Below are 21,131 nucleotides of genomic sequence, written 5' to 3' on the forward strand. Positions count from 1 at the left end.
GCAGTTCCATTCTCTCGGTTGTCGTTTCTGAACGTATCGGTAATGTTCCCACTTCTTAGTTTTTCGTACTTTAGTGTATTATCGTTTTTATCTTTGTTGAAGTTTGTGCCTGTTTCTCAACCTCGTGTGGTATTCTCGTCGGAAATCGGGTCGTACAAGTTCATGGTTTCTAAATTCGAATGTATGGAACGTAAAAGAACTTACATTTATATTGCCACACTTACAGCATAACTATTGAACACGGGATCTTTCCAATTAACTGAAGTTTTCTGTGCACATTTCGATAAATGACTTATTGTGCCAGATGTTACAATTGTCGCAGCATATTCCTTTGCGTGGCCATATGACTGGATCTTATAAAAAAGGAAGGACGGGATGACGTCTTCCTGCTGGTGACGTTTTGTTGTTTAGCGCGCCGATGTCTAAATGTCCATAATTTGCTGTTTTCAATGTAACACTCCGAACCTGTAACTTAGACTGTGTCGGTTTTGATGTTGTGTCCAGTGTTGTTACGATGCCCTTGAATGGATGATAATAATCTGGAGAGAAGTCCGTACGCCTACAGGTCTTGCACTCTCGCCCACATAGTCATTTTTGCATTTGTTACATTGATTAAGTAAACAGCCCCGCAATTTTTCAATGTGTCTGATTCGTTTTGGACCTGTGCGAGATTTTGTCTTAGTGAGTTGTATGGTTTATGGTAGATGTTAACACCATGTTTTGTAAAAACTTAGTGAAGCACCTCCAATGCTCCCCGAAAGTACAGAAGGCCTATGTTAACTTTTTTTCGTTTTTCTTTACGTCCTTGTTGTTTGTCATCCTCATCAATTACACGTTTATTAGCCCGATGTAAAAAGCATCTTATCCCTTTTACGTTACAGATGGTGATTTGAATCAAAATTCAAATACTGGTCAGTGTGAGTAGGTTATTGTATTGTTAGACTTCGGTAGAATCATCGTCTTACAGACATAAACAGGGGTCCAAGAATGGAAAAAATACCATTTTCTTCCTGCTCTGGTGTAAAATTGATATGTTGGTCTATAGAATTTAAGTGGTCGGAAAATCCTTCTACTTCGTGTTAATGTAGTCTGGTGAAGGTATCATCTGAACCTCATTGATGGAGGATTCTTGTCAGAATTCAGGGTTATTGCCTATTGTCATATGGTCACCCAAGGTTTAGTTAAGATAACTCACTCAGCTGAAGAAGGCCAAGTGATTTGGTTGAAATATACTTAGATGTATGTGTTATGCATAAATCACATTATCAGAGGCATATGGCATTCTGATGGTGTGCAATTTGTCCTGGTGTTCAAAGAGTTGCACCTTTAAGCTGTCCGGACATTTTTGACGTTTGAGTTATCTCCCTTGTTGAGAACCTCCCTTGCTGAGATTCTGCAGTTACGATTGGAAATAACAGACAGCAGTCAGGTAATCTAGAGCATTCATTAATTAATGTTGAAATTATCATACACCCGCCCGCCACACCCTATTTATTAAAGTATTATGTATTTTGTCCTTGTATTTCTCTGTTGTTTGCTGCCGGTTTTTTGTTTTGTTTTTTGTTTGTATATGCAGCATTATCATCGGTCACAGTTCCCTTTATTGGGCAACGGAAACGGATGTCTTATGTGGAAGTCAGTCGCCGAACATAGCATGTTGAAAGAAATTCTGTGAAATGGAACTTTTGATGAAGACTGGATATTTTTGAGGTCCATGTCCACATGGCGGATGTCGCTACATCTCAGGGAATCAGTACTATTATTGATGAAGTTTCCATGACTGATGATTGGAAACAATTATTTGATTGAAGTCTCCTTGATTGATGATAGGAAACTTATTGCATTGAACTTAATGAGATCAGATGATGTCTGTACCCAGAATCCTCTTGATTACATTGAACTGTTTTCCTTGATTGATGATAGGAAACATTGCATTGAAATTATTGAGATCAGAGGATGTCTGTACCCAGGATCCTCTTAATTGTATTGAATTGTTGTCAAACTTGTTGACCCGACATCAGAGATTGTCTGTTCCCAGGATCCTCTTGATGCCTGTATATTGTATTTTGTGGTACGCCAATTGCTGTGAACATTTGCATTATTGTTTATTAAACTGTGGCCAAGATCATCCAATTATACTTGTTGAATTATTTCTTTTAATATTATTAATGTCATTGATATATGATAATGAATTATACATTTGTATATCAAGTGTTTGTTCAGGTCTGAGAAATATACATAGGATTATATTATCAGAACAAGCGACAACATATTTAGTTGGTTAAAAAACGTATTTATATATATTGTAAAAAAAACAAAACCTAATCATTTTTGCGTTCGTTTTAATTTCTTTTAAATAGCAATACAATACATCCAATACTATCTATTATCAGAGTATACGTTTTCATCTCTCGACAATGATAGTAGGGTAGATCGCACACGAGCTCAAGTGCGTGCAGTTAGTACATATGTGAGGATTGACATGTCCACACTGACAGCCGTTATTGGTACAGCAGGCACAGTCAAAGCTCATCTTGTCATAGCCACACTGACACCCGGACCCTGCCGCTGTGTAGTGGTTAATCTCTGTAACATTATATAGACGGCATTTGAATAAAACATTAGACACGCCTACAAAACCTGTTGATAATCATGCTTTTCACTAACTACAAAAAAGTCAACGATACAATTAGGCTATTGAAAGCGAAAGCATATAACACTAAAAAACTAGCAAATATTCAATAACATGTAGAAACTAAAACAAAATGCATGTAGATCACCAATAGGAATCTAGGGGGAACACAGACATCGCAGCAGGAAAGGAAACTATACGATTTGAAATCCTAAAACGCAAGCAAGAATTTTATAGCTAAAACCAAAATTATAGGTATTAAAATCAGACTTTAAGCATCAGCAGGAATTTCACAGCTAAAACAATACCAAATCAAATTCGATATATTTACGACGCAAGCAGAAATTCTTCATCTAAAAATCAAACAATACCAATTCCGGTCTGCAATAGTTAAAAACACAACCAGGGATTTTATAGCTGAAAACAAACTTACACCATTTTAATTTTAAGAACATAACCTAAGTGGAACTGATTGGTTGATCAACTGCACGGTTAAGTATTTTGTTGTTATGATAGCAAATATCTTTGATTAAGTCTAAAACGCCGTCTTTCCAGTTTTCCTGAACACTTTGTCGAAGCATTCTAAGACGAACATAACATGTTGATAACATTTCAGATGATGGGTTGATGGTAGGTTGGGGGTTGGGGGAGTAGTGTCATAGTGGCGTATAGCATTATTAGTGAATAAGAATAATGAAATTCAATACTATTGATGGAAAAGAATACAAATATTGATACCATTATAATTAGGATATAAGGGAAAAGACGGATTATATGTTTTATACTTGTGTCTAATCCCATTTGTGTTTTGACAAATAAAATACGTTTAAATCAGAAAATTAGGATATACATGTAAGTACTGATAGTAAATAAAGATATCTATGTCAGTACTAATGGTGAATAAGGATATATATAACATAGTAACACCATTGACGAAGGAAGACAACTTTATGACTCGTGCCTTGACCGGGCCTCGAACTCACGATCTACGGCAAAATATATAAATGCTAAAAGTGTGCAAGGGTAATCTATGTCAACACTTACAGTGAATAATGATATATAAATCGTTAATTATAGTGTATAAGTACACCTGTAAATGAAACAAGAGGCCAAGGGCCACGTAGTTCTCTGTTCATGGTTTTATTATTCTATTTATTGTTGTAAATTTTCTTGAATTTGGCAACTATAATTTGTTTTTCAGAACCAACATCTCAACTGTAAACGATCTTTTACAGTGCAGCTCTTTCTCAGCTAAAATTTCAAACTTTCCGCTCAGTCGGCAACCATAAATCAACAATCAACCAGTCATCAATCAATCTGTAACCGAATAACCGATTAAATGTTATCATCAATCAAAAATCGATAACTGAAGGAAATCAATAATTGATCACAATCAAATGATCTGGTTTGAACAATTGCTAAAAAGGTTATTATGAGGTATCATATTGTTATCTTGTGAATTATGTGCACGCTATATTTTTACGTTGAACTTTCCGATGACAAACAAGAGTCCTATAACCTCGTACCATTTATGATTATTTTTATTTCTATAGTTGTCGTCGTCCGAATGATGTTAATGTTGTCGATATTTGTACGTTATAACCATAGTTATAGTTGACACTTTGAGTATCGGCATGTTTACATTTGAGGGAATTAGAATTATTCAAAATACGTTCATATTTATTACTTTTATAGAGAAAGAAATTTTAGTCACAGCCCTTATCAGATAGCGAGGAACAACAGTCAAAGCGACCCCTATTTGAGCACGCGCACAGCGCACACTCCTAATTGTGGTTGATAAGGGAGAAGGTATACATGTGTACAACGTTTAACCCAACGGTGCCTTGTAAGGAGGTATAGCTTACATGGTGTTACATACTAAAAATAGACATTAAAAATTAAATTTTCTTAAATTAAAATAATTCCACTTGATATCGAATATTCTTATTGTTATCAACTCAACAACTTCACAATATCTATAATCTGGCATCACAACACACAGACATGAATGCACAGTTAGGTTAGAAATCTGTTTACAAGGCAGCAATTTTTTCGACCGTTGGCTATAATTCTCGGGACTATAAAAAGCCCCAGAGAACTAAAAAGTGATTAAGGAAGGGTATCGGTGTAAATAACAATAATATTGAAGTACACAAGTGTAAATGACAATAATGCTGAAGTACATAAGTGTAAATAACAATAATGTTGAAGTACATAAGTGTAAATAACAATAATGATTAAGGATACCTGTGTTAATGATAAGTGATTAAGGGTACATGTGTTAATGATAAGTGATTAAGGGTACCTGTGTTAATGATAAGTGATTAAGGGTACCTGTGTTAATGATAAGTGATTAAGGGTACCTGTGTTAATGGTAAGTGATTAAGGGTACCTGTGTAAATGGTAAGTGATTAAGGGTACCTGTGTTAATGATAAGTGATTAAGGGTACCTGTATAAATGGTAAGTGATTAAGGGTACATGTGTACATGATAAGTGATTAAGGGTACCTGTGTTAATGATAAGTGATTAAGGGTACCTGTGTTAATGATAAGTGATTAAGGGTACATGTGTAAATGGTAAGTGATTAAGGATACCTGTGTAAATGGTAAGTGATTAAGGGTACCTGTGTTAATGATAAGTGATTAAGGGTACCTGTGTAAATGGTAAGTGATTAAGGATACCTGTGTAAATGGTAAGTGATTAAGGGTACCTGTGTTAATGATAAGTGATTAAGGGTACCTGTGTTAATGATAAATGATTAAGGGTACCTGTGTTAATGATAAGTGATTAAGGGTACCTGTGTTAATGATAAGTGATTAAGGGTACCTGTGTTAATGGTAAGTGATTAAGGGTACCTGTGTTAATGGTAAGTGATTAAGGGTACCTGTGTTAATGATAAGTGATTAAGGGTACCTGTGTTAATGATAAGTGATTAAGGGTACCTGTGTTAATGATAAGTGATTAAGGATACCTGTGTAAATGGTAAGTGATTAAGGGTACCTGTGTAAATGGTAAGTGATTAAGGGTACCTGTGTAAATGATAAGTGATTAAGGGTACCTGTGTTAATGATAAGTGATTAAGGGTACCTGTGTTAATGATAAGTGATTAAGGGTACCTGTGTTAATGATAAGTGATTAAGGATACCTGTGTTAATGATAAGTGAGTAAGGGTACATGTGTTAATGATAAGTGATTAAGGATACCTGTGTAAATGGTAAGTAATTAAGGGTACATGTGTACATGATAAGTGATTCATTCGTCATTCACCTGAGGCCGCTGGACTCGTGGTCCAAGTGTAGGGGTCAGCTGTAGGGTCACAGTAGCCACCAGAGCTCTGTTGTCCGGGGAAGTGACAGACATTGTCAATCAGACATGTGTTGTGCTGGAAACAGAATGTTTGAGATACGTCTCACTGGTATGCCGGATGTCAGTGTGCACATTTCAGTCCTAAGCCATTTAATGATACCAACAGAATGAAAATCACATCTATTTATTAAAAGCGCCAAATGAAAATATTTTATGATTATCTTACGAAATAAATTTACCTTTAGTGTGCAGCTTCCAGAAACAGTGCAAGTCTGACATTTACCGTCGTAGACGAAAAAGGTCAGGTCTGAGCTATACAAATTGCCATCTGTCGATACCGACACCACAAAAGCCTCAGTTGGACTTTCTGTAAAACAAAGCATTCTTCGTTTTGTTACAAGCACATTCAAAATACAAATGACACATTTAAAGTTAACGTGAATATGGTAACAGGCAACTTTTCAATTAAAAAGAATAAAACAGAGCATTCGGTTTTATTTATTTATCTATATAAATCAACGATAAATTGTTGTAGGAAATCGCCATATTCATGATACTCAATATGGACACACCTTGATAATGTAGGGTCCCCAACTGTGTAACTAAGGGACTTTGGATCTCTCCTACATGTATATGTTTTCAGTATAATGTTGTTATATAGAATAACTTGATAGAGCTTCGAATGGACCGAATTATATTTAGATGGAGTTATTTACCTTTCAATTAGCTGATTTACCTTTTAATAAGCTAATTTAACTTTTAATGGAATTATTTATCTTTTGATACACTGATTTACATTTTAATGGAATTATTTATCTTTTGATAGACTGATTTACCCTTTAATTCACTGATTTACCTTTTAATTCACTGATTTACCTTTTAATTCACTGATTTACATTTTAATTCACTGATTTACCTTTTAATGGAATGGTTTATCTTTTGATACACTGATTTACATTCTAATTCACTGATTTACCTTCAATACACTGGTTTATATATTAAGGATTGATTTACCTTTTTTAAGCACCACGCTTTCAGGCAGGCTACACTCGATCTCTAGGAAGCTTGTAAAAGAGGCTGGAGCCTCAATGTATGGTCCATACGGTATGACATTGCCATCACCAACCTGAAAATATTATCATTTGTAATAAGAAGATCGATGAGGAATCTATATTTAAGTAACATCTCACTCTAGTAAAGGTACAGATACAAGAGCTCACCTCTGTCTTTCTGTAACGACATTTTAGTCCCGGACCGGCCTTGAGATGCTGAGCAATCACCTGCACTTTCACGCATTTCCGGTCTCTGATGTCACACAGGCCATCGCTTTGAAAATTATAGCCTGATATTAGGACAAAAACATATGTTGGTATAATTCTAACCTCCCTTCCTGCACTTCTATCCAGGAGAAGAAGAGTGATGTATACAAATGCTTGACACTGGTTAAAAACGATACAGTTTATCTGATCGGGACGTTATAAACTACAAGTGTATAAGACATACTAGCTAAACACTTGTTTGACACATTGTAAATAATACTTGATATAAAGAGAGAAGGAGTCTGTGGTTAGTTTTTCTCTACTTTTAGCACATGTACTACGATTCTCCTTCAACAATCCACGGAATTTAATGAAAACAATTCACTAGTTACTATCATTTTTAACAGAACAGACGGTTTATGTTATAACTTCAAAGAAAACATTACATGTTCTACGATGATTATGATGTATTTATGTGACATCTACATACCCATATTTATGTAGTTTAAGCCACGTAAGACGTTTTACCTTATCCCTTTTAATGTTGTAATAAAACCTACCCGCGAATATGGCTGACGACTGGAGCGACACCTATTGGAACTGAACAATCATTGCCTGTATATCCGGTTTTACACGCACATGTTCCCTCATGACATGTTCCACGTCTACTGCATTGATTTGGACACACGTGACTAGTGACGTCAGCGGGTGGGATTCTTTCTCCTCGGGAACCAATGACGTAATTATTTACATCGCGGAGAACAGTGTCTTGACACTCAAAATCGAAAGAATTCATGTGAACTAAGTTGAAAACGTCACTGTCCGCATACTGAAAAGAACATGAGAGACGTCTATCAACCATGTAGATAAGTTATTACTTATCATAATTGCATGAAATTTGTCAAATCACGAGAAAGATGTACTTCATTACATAGGAAACTTTTTTGTACGGTTCATTGAATATTCAGAGTTTGATTGACAGCTTCACAATTTACCCAAATACAACTTTGTTAAAATGGCAAGGTAGACATCAATACAGTGTAAAATGCTGCAGCATACATGTATATCTATGAGGACACATTACCATCATATCATTCACACACGCATCGATGTAATAGCCAATAGTTTCGGTCAACAGAACGGACTGACAGCGAGAATAAAGCGTGGATGCCCGGATGGAGTCCGTGCAGGACGAGATGGCCATACTCTCCGTTATCCCGCTAGGGGTCGGGAACGACCTTAGTGTTTTTACTGGAGAAAACAAAATAGTCATCATGTGTGAATGGTGTCAAAACAAGTACATCAACATTAAGATAACGGCATAATTGACTATTATACTACCACTGCAGCCTTAAGTACTCTGGACTGAGATATAATACCACCACTACAGTCTTAAGTACTCTGGACTGAGATATAATACCACCACTACAGTTTAAGTACTATTGACTGAAATATAATACCACCACTACAGTCTTAAGTACTATTGACTGAGATATAACACCGCCACTACAGCCTTAAGTACTCTGGACTGAGATATAATACCACCACTACAGCCTTAAGTACTCTGGACAGAGATATAACACCACCACTACAGCCTTAAGTACTCTGGACTGAGATATAACACCACCACTACAGCCTTAAGTACTCTGGACTGAGATATAACACCACCACTACAGCCTTAAGTACTCTGGACAGAGATATAACACCACCACTATAGCCTTAAGTACTCTGGACTGAGATATAACACCACCACTACAGCCTTAAGTACTCTGGACTGAGATATAACACCACCATTACAGTTTTAAGTACTCTGGACTGAGATATAATACCACCACTACAGTCTTAAGTACTATTGACTGAGATATAACACCACCACTACAGTCTTAAGTACTCTGGACTGAGATATAATACCACCACTACAGCCTTAAGTACTCTGGACTGAGATATAATACCACCACTACAGTCTTAAGTACTCTGGACTGACTGAGATATAACACCACTACAGTCTTAAGTACTGCATATATGTAAGAAATATCGCATTTTGATGAGCACTGACTTTATATTAACTTCGGTAAAAAAAAAGATTCCATGATTAGCACTCGCTTTGAGGTCATATGTAGGGAAGGTAATGTAAATGGTAGTCAAATTACTTGTCTAGGTAGATCTACATTAACCACGTGCTTCAACTTAAACGATTAATCATCAATTTACAACTACTGTTTCGTGCATTGCTGGCTATGATGACGTGATCCTATTCATACATTCCATGGTCTCTTAACTAGATATAATCTCTAATTATACTGAATTACGATAGGTACCTGATGTTACGTCACGCCGGATCTTAGATTCGACTGGATAATCCAGGTCACGTGGGTGTGCACCATGTGTTGATATAGAAGTGCATGGCGTGTTTCCGCATTGCTATAGTAATCAGCAACAAGATAGTCAGCGTATACTTTGATTACCGCAATACACCAGGTATTAAACAATGAATTTACAGCACTACACCAGGTATAAAACAATGAATTTACAACAACAAAACATTTATAAAACAATGAATTTACAGCAATACACCAGGTATAAAACAATGAATTTACATCAATACAATAGGTATAAAATAATGAATTCACAGCAAAACACCAGGTGCACAACAATGAATTTACATCATTACAACATATATAAAACAACGAATTAACAGCGAAACACTAGGTATAAAACAAGGAATTCACAGCAAAATACAAGGAATAAAACAATAATTCATTTTTCCTAAACATGTGTAATGATAAAGTATAAGCTTGAGTTTAATTCATATCTTAATTTCAATTAGTATAAATGGTGCTAATGTTATCCTTGGAAACCAATAAACTATACTGTTCTTGGGTTCAACCAATAAACTATCATTATTATTTTACCTGTATTTACATATATTCTTTATTGTTCATATTCTTGATATAAGAATGTTGTGAACCTGCGACCTGCTTCAAAAGTCAGCTGATCCCTGAATATCTCTGATTGATTTACTTATTCAAAACTAGTATATTCAACTAGAATCTTTTTATTCCAGAGTATAATTACACAGTTTGTTATATCTAACATATGAAAGCTTTGCTTGGATACAGGGGCATTCAGTCTGAATCTAGCACACTAAGATGGATGGCTACAGAAGGAGGAGTAAGACATTTTATGCCTGAACATCTATAGTGCTGCTGGATTTAAGGCTGGGTGCCAATCCTGTATCTAAGCAATAGCTATTAACTGAGAACAAAATCGTTTTATAACTCTGTAACATGATCATAATTTGACAAAGGATATACTAGAACCTTATTATCTCCCTTTTCCACTAATTGTTAGTTCTTTTTATAATTACCTCCCTTTGACCATATATAAAAATCAATATATTCATAAAAAAATTTCATCTCCATAGATATTTCATCTCCATTGACTTAATTTATATACATATTTCTTATACTTTTTCACTTTCAATTGTTTTAGTTTAATTCTACTATTGTTGTGTTTGTATTGGAGAAGACTTATATAGGCCAAGCCTGCTGTCTAACCCATTTGAATAAATGTTATACAATAAAATATGTTGAAATGAACCAATAAACTAAACTGTTATTGTATTAAACCAATAAACTATACTATTATTGGGTTAAACAAATAAACTATACTGTTATTGAGTTAAACCAATACAATATACTGTTATTGAGTTAAACAAAAAAAATATACTGTTATTGGGTTAAACAAGTAAACTATACCGTTATTGGGTTAAACAAATACAATATACTGTTATTGGTTTAACCAATAAACTATACTGTTATTGGGTTAGATTACTTATATGTATTACAAATTTGTGTAGATATTCTATTTTGAGAAGTATGTTTTTATTCCCCTATTTAAAGATATTACATAGTTACAAAAGAGTAATTATGATCAATTGAAAGCAATTTAAGTATTTAAGATATTTCCTAATTATGAAAATATCAAATTATGATTACTAACATACTAAACGATAAATATATTGTTGTCATACTAACATACTATACGATATATTGTTGTCATACTAACATACTCTATCATATATTGTTGTCAGACTTACATACTATAAGATATATTGTTGTCATACTAACATACTATACGATATATTGTTGTCATACTAACATACTATACGATATATTGTTGTCATACTTACATACTATACAATATATTGTTGTCATACTAACATACTATACGATATATTGTTGTCATTCTAACATACTGTATGATATATTGTTGTCATACTAACATACTATAACATATATATATTGTTGTCATTCTAACATACTATACGATATATTGTTGTCATACTAACATACTATATATATATTGTTGTCATACTAACATACTATATATATATTGTTGTCATACTAACATACTATACGATATATTGTTGTCATACTAACATACTATAGATATATTGTTGTCATACTAACACACTATAGATATATTGTTGGCATACTAACAAACAACAACAGATATATTGTTGTAATACTAACATACTTTACGATATATATATTGTTGACACATAGAACTATTAAATGTCATAAATTACATGTGCTAGAGGGTTGTTGGCTTTGGCCTTCGTGCAGTCGGCCCTGTGGTGGTCACACTGACAATAATTTGTACTGTTGAAGGCGGCTGATGGCAAGTATGCCGGCTTCTGGTCAAACATACTTGCGCCGGGATTTAAACTGTAATAACAAAAATAAACTAGGTTACTACATAATGTATATGTATTTTGGTTTAATGTTCTTGATGTATAACCCCTGAATCATTTGGCTTTTACTGTCGCTGACGTCAAATCCCAATATAAAATGTGAAATACGAAGGGTGGTCGAAACGGTTAAGATTTTAAACTCTTAATCAATCCTTTTCCCCCAGTTTGATATTCTGTCAAAGTATTGCGTTTGTTTCAACAAAAAAAAGTCATACTTAGTTTATAACACATAATTAATTCTGAATTTAATATTTACTTACAACCATGTGTGAACAAACTTAGGTTTATTTCCATGTGAATACTGATATCCATTTTTTCCTACTAGGTCGTTAGCTGGATTGTTGTCGTATGTACCACACAGTCCAACACCGTGACCAAGGTCATCACTAGGGACCTGGAGCTTCACCGTCAGAAACCCGTCAGTCTCATTTCTCGGCCGGTAGGAGTGTGCTTCCACCACAAGATGAGCACCAGAAGGAAAGTTGATCTGTAAGAAAATGATTCCGGCCAGTATGATGCTGTTTAAGATGACAAATTAACCAAAGATACTATAAAACTTTAACATGATATATGTTGTATAAAATAAGGAAATATTAACTGATATCTAGACATTTTCGTAAGATACTGGTCATATTTAGTTAGGTTTCTGGCTTATCTATGCTATCTGTCATCTAAATGTCAGAAAACAGAGGGGTATATCAAAGTTATAATAGACAAAAACAAACATAAAGCTAAACCCATCAGTTAGCTAAGTCAAGATGACTTTTATAAACATCAATCTGGCTACAAATGAACTAACCCACAATAAAAAAGTTCCTGATTTTCTAAGTTTATATGAAAATCAAGAAAAACGGGCGGTGGGATATATCGTCCTAAGAATATGGGTGGAGGGATACATCGTTCTAAGTACATGTATGTGAGCGGAGAGATACATCGTCCCAAGTATGCGGGCGGAGGGATACATCGTTCCAAGTATGTGGGCGGAGGGATACATCGTTCTAAGTACATGTATGTGAGCGGAGAGATACATCTTCCTAAGTATTTGGGCGGAGGGATACATTGTCCCAAGTATGCGGGCGGAGGGATACATCGTTCCAAGTATGTGGGCGGAGGGATACATCGTTCTAAGTACATGTATGTGAGCGGAGAGATACATCTTCCTAAGTATTTGGGCGGAGGGATACATTGTCCCAAGTATGCGGGCGGAGGGATACATCGTTCCAAGTATGTGGGCGGAGGGATACATCGTTCCAAGGATGTGAGCGGAGGGATACATCGTCCCAAGTATGTGGGCGGAGGGATTCATCGTCCCAAGTATGTGGGCGGAGGGATACATCGTCCCAAGTATGTGGGTGGAGAGATACATCCCCCCGAGTATGTGGGCGGAGGGATACATCGTCCTAAGTATGTGGGCGGAGGGATACATTGTCCCAAGTATGCGGGCGGAGGGATACATCGTTCCAAGTATGTGGGCGGAGGGATACATCGTTCCAAGGATGTGAGCGGAGGGATACATCGTCCCAAGTATGTGGGCGGAGGGATTCATCGTCCCAAGTATGTGGGCGGAGGGATACATCGTCCCAAGTATGTGGGTGGAGAGATACATCCCCCTGAGTATGTGGGCGGAGGGATACATCGTCCTAAGTATGTGGGTGGAGGGATACATCGTCCCAAGTATGTGGGTAGAGGGATACATCGTCCCAAGTATGTGAGCGGAGGGATACATCGTCCCAAGTATGTGAGCGGAAGGATACATCGTCCAAAGTATGTGGGTGGAGGGATACATCGTCCCAAGTATGTGGGCGGAGGGATACATCGTTCCAAGTATGTGAGCGGAGGGATACATCGTCCCAAGTATGTGGGCGGAGGGATTCCTCTTCCCAAGTATGTGGGCGGAGGGATACATTGTCCCAAGTATGTGGGCGGAGGGATACATCGTTCCAAGTATGTGAGCAGAGGGATACATCGTCCCAAGTATGTGGGCGGAGGAATTCATCGTCCCAAGTATGTGGGCGGAGGGATACATTGTCCCAAGTATGTGGGTGGAGAGATACATCGTCCCAAGTATGTGGGCGGAGGGATACATCGTCCTAAGTATGTGGGTGGAGGGATACATCGTCCCAAGTATGTGGGTAGAGGGATACATCGTCCCAAGTATGTGGGTGGAGGGATACATCGTCCCAAGTATGTGGGCGGAGGGATACATCGTCCCAATATCCCAAAATTGTGACGTAAATGATAGCATAATTACAGAGGACTTTTACTGGTTAGTTGTATAGGGAAACTATTTACAATAATAGTTAATCAACGCTACATGCGTTAATAAGAAGATCATTGAGAAACAAGAAAAGACTTTGTTGTTGCTTCATTGACCGAAAAAAAATTTCGTAAGTAGACAGATCGATGGTAAATTATTGGCTATTATTAGATCATTATATAAAAAAGTGAAGCGTTGTGTTAAATACAACGAAATTGCCTAATTTCTTTGAATGCAAAAATGGATTGCTCTTAGGGGAGATATTATCACAAATTTTCTTTTTCTTTAATGTAAATGATTGACTGCAAAAATCATTCAGTTGAATGTATATCTATGGTGATAAAAATGTTAAATATTGTTCTACCAGTCCGCACAGATGACATAATGATCAGAGCGGAAACGCCCAAGGGTCTACACTGTTTACTTGATTCCTTATTGAAGTACAACACTAAAAGGGACCAAATCATTAATACGGATAAACCTAAAATGGTAAAGGACGAAAAGCACTATTTGCAATTACGAAAATATGCCGGAAACACTTCTTTAATTTCAAAATAAAAATATCAGTATTTCAAAAGTACGTTTACAGTATTCTAAACTATGGTTGTGAAATATGGGGGCAGCGTATTGTTCCCGAGGTTAAAAAATACATTTACAGTGAACCTTTCTTAAAACAATTACTAGGTCTACGGGAAAAAACACAAATAACGATATGGTTTAATATAAAATAAGCAGATTGCCTTTGATGATTGGTCGTAAAGACAAATATTGGATAGAATTGAAGAATACAGATAATTGTAGTCAATGAAGCAACAAGACAGTTTTCATTGTTTCTCAACGCATGTTATAACGAAATGGAAACTATCGCAGATACTAATGTAGTTGGATGATTGACATCAAACAAGATTTGAATAGGACTCGGATTTGTATGGGATCTCAATGAGGTAAACGAAGATAGTATACCGATTTTAAAGGAAAGATTCGTAGATATTTACAACTACTACTACTACTAAAATCTTGTATGTATACAGGGCGACATATTTAGATTAGCATCTTATTGACAGTATGGCACTGAGCTTTATACATATGTTGGAACTGAATAATGCTTACAAAGCTACATACATCGACAGTCGATAATCAGTGCCTGAAGGAGATCGTCAGAATTAGACTGTCGTCTCATAGACTTAAAAATTACATTAGATAATATGTAGATATGTTGTCTACACTATGTGGCGTACGTTTACACTAGATAATATGTAGATATGTTGTCTACATTGTGTGGCGTACGTTTACATTAGATAATATGTAGATATGTTGTCTACACTGTGTGGCGTACGTTTACATTAGATAATATGTAGATATGTTGTCTACACTATGTGGCGTACGTTTACACTAGATAATATGTAGATATGTTGTCTACATTGTGTGGCGTACGTTTACATTAGATAATATGTAGATATGTTGTCTACACTATGTGGCGTACGTTTACATTAGATAATATGTAGATATGTTGTCTACACTATGTGGCGTACGTTTACACTAGATAATATGTAGATATGTTTTCTACACTGTGTGGCGTACGTTTACACTAGATAATAGGTGACTTCAAATCATTTCCGGATTGAGATCGAAAGTAACGGCATGTTAACGAAAACAAAAAGTGTTACAGAAGCCCATGTGTTCCAGAGGAAATCAAATCCAGGTTACTCGCATAAGTATCCAAATCTGAACCATGGTTATGGCAACGGAACAACCAGGTCTCTATCGAAATAGAATATTTTCTCAAGGATATCATGATGTCGACCGTTGTCATAGTCTTTGTCTTTTCTTAAACCGAAAAAGATGACGTCAGATGACGATTTTATACCAAATATGGTGACGTCAGGTGATGATAATACATGTATAACAAAAGGTGACGTCATGTGGCGATGTTATACAAAATAAGGTGATGTCAGGTGACAATGTTATATAAAATAACGTGACGTCATGTGGCGATGTTATTCAAAATAAGGTGATGTCAGGTGACGATGTTATACAATATTACGTGACGTCAGGTGACGATGTTATACAAAATAAGGTGACATCAGGTGACGATGTTATACAAAATAAGGCAACGTCAGGTGATGATGTTATACAAAATAAGGTGATGTCAGGTGACGATGTTATACAAAATAAGGTGATGTCAGGTGACGATGTTATACAAAATAACGTGACGTCAGGTGATGATGTTATACAAAATAAGGTGACATAAGGGAACGGTATTATACAAAATAAGGTGACGTCCAGTGGCGATGTTATACAAAATAAAGTGACGTCAGGTGACGATGTTTTACAAAATAAGGTGACGTCATGTGGCGATTTTATACAAAATAAGGTGATGTCAGGTGACGATGTTATACAAAATAAGGTGACGTCAGTTGACTCCAGGTGACGATGATGTACAAAATAATGTGACGTCATGTGGCGATTTTATACAAAATAAGGTGACGTCAGGTGACGATGTTTTACAAAATAAGGTGACGTCATGTGGCGATGTTATACAAAATAAGGTGACGTCAGGTGACGATGTTATACAAAATAAGGTGATGTCAGGTGACGATGTTTAACAAAATATCATGACGACAGGAAACAATATTATACAAAATAAGGTGACGTCAGGTGACGATGTTTTACAAAATAAGGTGACGTCATGTGGCGATGTTATACAAAATAGGTGATATCAGGTGACGATGTTTTACAAAATAAGATGACATCATGTGGCGATGTTATACAAAATAGGTGATATCAGGTGACGATGTTATACAAAATAATGTGATGTCAGGTGACGATGTTATACAAAATAACGTGACGTCAGGTGACAATGTTATACATAATAAGGTGACATAAGGGAACGGTGTTATACAAAATAAGGTGACGTCAGGTGACAATGTTATACAGCATAAGGTGACGTCAGTTGATTTCAGGTGACGATGATATACAAAATAAGGTGACGTCATGTGGCGATTTTATACAAAATAAGGTGAAGTCAGGTGACGATGTTTTACAAAATAAGGTGACGTCATGTCGCGATGTTATACAAATAAGGTGACGGAAAATAAGGTGAAGTCATGTGGCGATTTTATACAAAATAAGGTGAAGTCAGGTGACGATGTTTTACAAAATAAGGTGACGTCATGTGGCGATGTTATACAAAATAAGGTGACGTCAGGTGACGATGTTATACAAAATAAGGTGATGTCAGGTGACGATGTTTTACAAAATAACGTGACGTCAGGAAACGATATTATACAAAATAAGGTGACGTCAGGTGACGATATTTTACAAAATAAGGTGACGTCATATGGCGATGTTTTACAAAATAAGGTGAAGTCAGGTGATGATGTTATACAAAATAAGGTGATATCAGGTGACGATGTTATACAAAATAAGGTGATGTCAGGTGACGATGTTATACAAAATAACGTGACGTCAGGTGGCGATGTTATACAAAATAAGGTGACATAAGGGAACGGTGTTATACAAAATAAGGTGACGTCATATGGCGATTTTATACAAAATAAGGTGACTTCAGGTGACGATGATATACAAAATAAGGTGACGTCATGTGGCGATGTTATTCAAAATAACGTGACGTCAGGTGACGATGTTTTACAAAGTAAGGTGACGTCATGTGGCGACGTTATACAAAATAGGGTGACGTCAGGTGACGATGTCATACAAAATAAGGTGATGTCAGGTGACGATGTTATACAAAATAAGGTGACGTCAGGTGACGATGTTATACAAAATAAGGTGACATAAGGGAACGGTGTTATACAAAATAAGGTGACGTCATGTGGCGATGTTATTCAAAATAAGGTGACGTCAGGTGGTGATGTTATACAAAATAAGGTGACGTCCAGTGGCGATGTTATACAAAATAAGGTGATGTCAGGTGACGATGTTATACAAAATAAGGTGACGTCAGTTGACTTCAGGTGACGATGATATACAAAATAAGGTGACGTCCAGTGGCGATGTTATACAAAATAAGGTGATGTCAGGTGACGATGGTTTTCAAAATAAGGTGACGTCATGTGGCGATTTTATACAAAATAAGGTGAAGTCAGGTGACGATGTTTTACAAAATAAGGTGACGTCATGTGGCGATGTTATACAAAATAAGGTGACGTCAGGTGACGATGTTATAAAAAATAAGGTGACGTCAGGTGACAATGTTCTAAAGAACGACGCGGGCTTGCTGTAATCCTAAGATAGAAGTACTGTAGTCATTTTGTATTTTTTGTTTGGATAGTACTTCTAAATAATAAACAAAATTAACAAATGCAACAATTTATCTACACAGTCGATTGTTTTTTTACATATGTACCAAAACTTTCATCTGAGAATACTTTTAGGCAAAATGATCGTCATTTGTTAAATACCCACATTAAACTGTTTTCCAGTAGAATCCTTGTCAACCGTTGTACCCTTTAGCGGCCAATGAGAAAGATGTGGAGCAGCCATTTGATTTAAACGGCGAGCACACATGTCCACTTCTACAACGTCATTCCCCTCACGTGCTATCACGGAGCAAATGCATGGATCATATTTACCACATCCCCATGTCCGGATCTGGACCTATAGATTAAAACTGCACATATTACAATGTACCAACCATCAACGCGAAGGTTTACATTATAGATGTATAAGGCATTTCAAGCGATACGTATCCCCTTACTATTCAACATGACCAGTACACAACAAAAGATGATAAGAGATGTCTAACCACAAGACACTACTAAGTACCCTAAGAGATATCAATTGGGAGTAAGAGTTTAAAGAGCCTGTAAAGTTGGTAGAGCGAGGAACGACGGGAATTTTTATAGTAATAGTGACTTCAATTTTGACCCGAGGTAGGTGGAACCTGAACTCGTACAAGATACGGTGGCTGTAAGTGTTTTGATCGGGACAATCGGGTTGTTCATCAAGTTTGCTGAGAATAGACTTCAAAAACCTATTCATAGTGGTTGTGACCCCAATTTGACCCAAGGTGGTTGACATGCTATTTTGTATAAGAAATGATAGACGTAAGTAAGTTTACGAAGTTTCAGGAAATAGTTTATAATCAATATGAAGTCGGCTGAGCGAAGACCTCAAAAATTCTTAGTAACGGTGACGTCAATTTTAACTCCACTTGGTTAAAATCAAAACGCGTGAAAAATGATAGCTGTGCGAAAGTGCATGACGATTCTGAACTAGGAAATTTATGAAGTGAGCAGAGGGCGAGACTAGTGATGAGGAGATAAAAAGGTGTACGCTGTAGATATATAAGGTGTACACTGTAGATATAAACGGTGTACACTGTAGATATATAAGTGTACACTGTATATATATAAGGTGTACACAGTAGATATATAAGGTGTACATTGTAGATATATAAGGTGTACACTGTAGATATATAAGGTGTACACTGTAGATATATAAGGTGTACACTGTAGATATATAAGATGTACACTACAGATGTATACCGTGTACACTAGATATATAAGATGTACACTGTAGATATATAAGGTGTACACTGTAGATATATAATGTGTACACTGTAGATATATAAGGTGTACACTGTAGATATATAAGGTGTACACTAGATATATAAGGTGTACACTAGATATATAATGTGAACACTGTAGATATATAAGATGTACACTACAGATGTATACTGTGTACACTGTAGATATATAAGGTGTACACTGTAGATATATAAGGTGTACACTGTAGATGTATAAGGTGTATACTGTAGATATATACGGTGTACACTGTAGATATATACCGTGTACACTAGATATATAAGATGTACACTGTAGATATATAAGGTGTACACTGTAGATATATAAGTGTACACTGTATATATATAAGGTGTACACAGTAGATATATAAGGTGTACATTGTAGATATATAAGGTGTACACTGTAGATATATAAGGTGTACACTGTAGATATATAAGGTGTACACTGTAGATATATAAGATGTACACTACAGATGTATACCGTGTACACTAGATATATAAGATGTACACTGTAGATATATAATGTGTACACTGTAGATATATAATGTGTACACTGTAGATATATAAGGTGTACACTGTATATGTATAATGTGTACACTGTAGATATATACGGTGTACACTGTAGATATATACGGTGTACACTGTAGATATATAATGTGTACACTGTAGATATATACGGTGTACACTGTATATATATAAGGTGTACACTGTAGATATATAAGGTGTACACTGTAGATATATAAGATGTACAATGTATATGTATAAGGTGTACACTGTAGGCATATAAGGTGTACACTGTAGATATATCAGGTGTACACTGTAGATGTATACGGTTTACACTGTAGATATATAAGGTGTACACTGTAGATATATAAGGTGTACACTGTAGATATATAAGATGTACAATGTATATGTATAAGGTGTACACTGTAGGCATATAAGGTGTACACTGTAGATATATCAGGTGTACACTGTAGATGTATACGGTTTACACTGTAGATATATAAGGTGTACACTGTAGATATATACGGTGTACACTGTAGATATATAATGTGTACACTGTAGATATATAATGTGTACACTGTAGATATATAAGGTGTACACTGTATATGTATAATGTGTACACTGTAGATATATACGGTGTACACTGTAGATATATAATGTGTACACTGTAGATATATAATGTGTACACTGTAGATATATAAGGTGTACACTGTATATGTATAATGTGTACACTGTAGATATATACGGTGTACACTGTAGATATATACGGTGTACACTGTAGATATATAATGTGTACACTGTAGATATATACGGTGTACACTGTATATATATAAGGTGTACACTGTAGATATATAAGGTGTACACTGTA

At 35.9% G+C, this 21,131-nt stretch overlaps 1 protein-coding gene across 1 annotated transcript in view; it reads right to left on the reverse strand.

The window, feature by feature from the left end:
* Positions 1-2,327: 2,327 nt before the first annotated feature.
* Positions 2,328-21,131, reverse strand: part of LOC117340550 (von Willebrand factor D and EGF domain-containing protein-like) — a 45,337-nt gene continuing 26,533 nt past the window's right edge. The window contains exons 9-19 of the mRNA XM_033902312.1: positions 18,640-18,831; positions 12,215-12,441; positions 11,790-11,928; positions 9,517-9,619; positions 8,283-8,449; positions 7,759-8,027; positions 7,160-7,265; positions 6,954-7,065; positions 6,179-6,306; positions 5,901-6,015; positions 2,328-2,586 (exon numbers count right to left, since the gene is read on the reverse strand). Coding sequence (XP_033758203.1) covers positions 2,405-2,586; positions 5,901-6,015; positions 6,179-6,306; positions 6,954-7,065; positions 7,160-7,265; positions 7,759-8,027; positions 8,283-8,449; positions 9,517-9,619; positions 11,790-11,928; positions 12,215-12,441; positions 18,640-18,831 — 1,740 coding nt within the window. The 3' untranslated portion in view covers positions 2,328-2,404. The remainder of the gene's footprint in view (positions 2,587-5,900; positions 6,016-6,178; positions 6,307-6,953; positions 7,066-7,159; positions 7,266-7,758; positions 8,028-8,282; positions 8,450-9,516; positions 9,620-11,789; positions 11,929-12,214; positions 12,442-18,639; positions 18,832-21,131) is intronic.

The sequence above is a fragment of the Pecten maximus genome, chromosome 2, assembly GCF_902652985.1.
Source record: "Pecten maximus chromosome 2, xPecMax1.1, whole genome shotgun sequence".
In the NCBI taxonomy this organism is placed as follows: domain Eukaryota; kingdom Metazoa; phylum Mollusca; class Bivalvia; order Pectinida; family Pectinidae; genus Pecten; species Pecten maximus.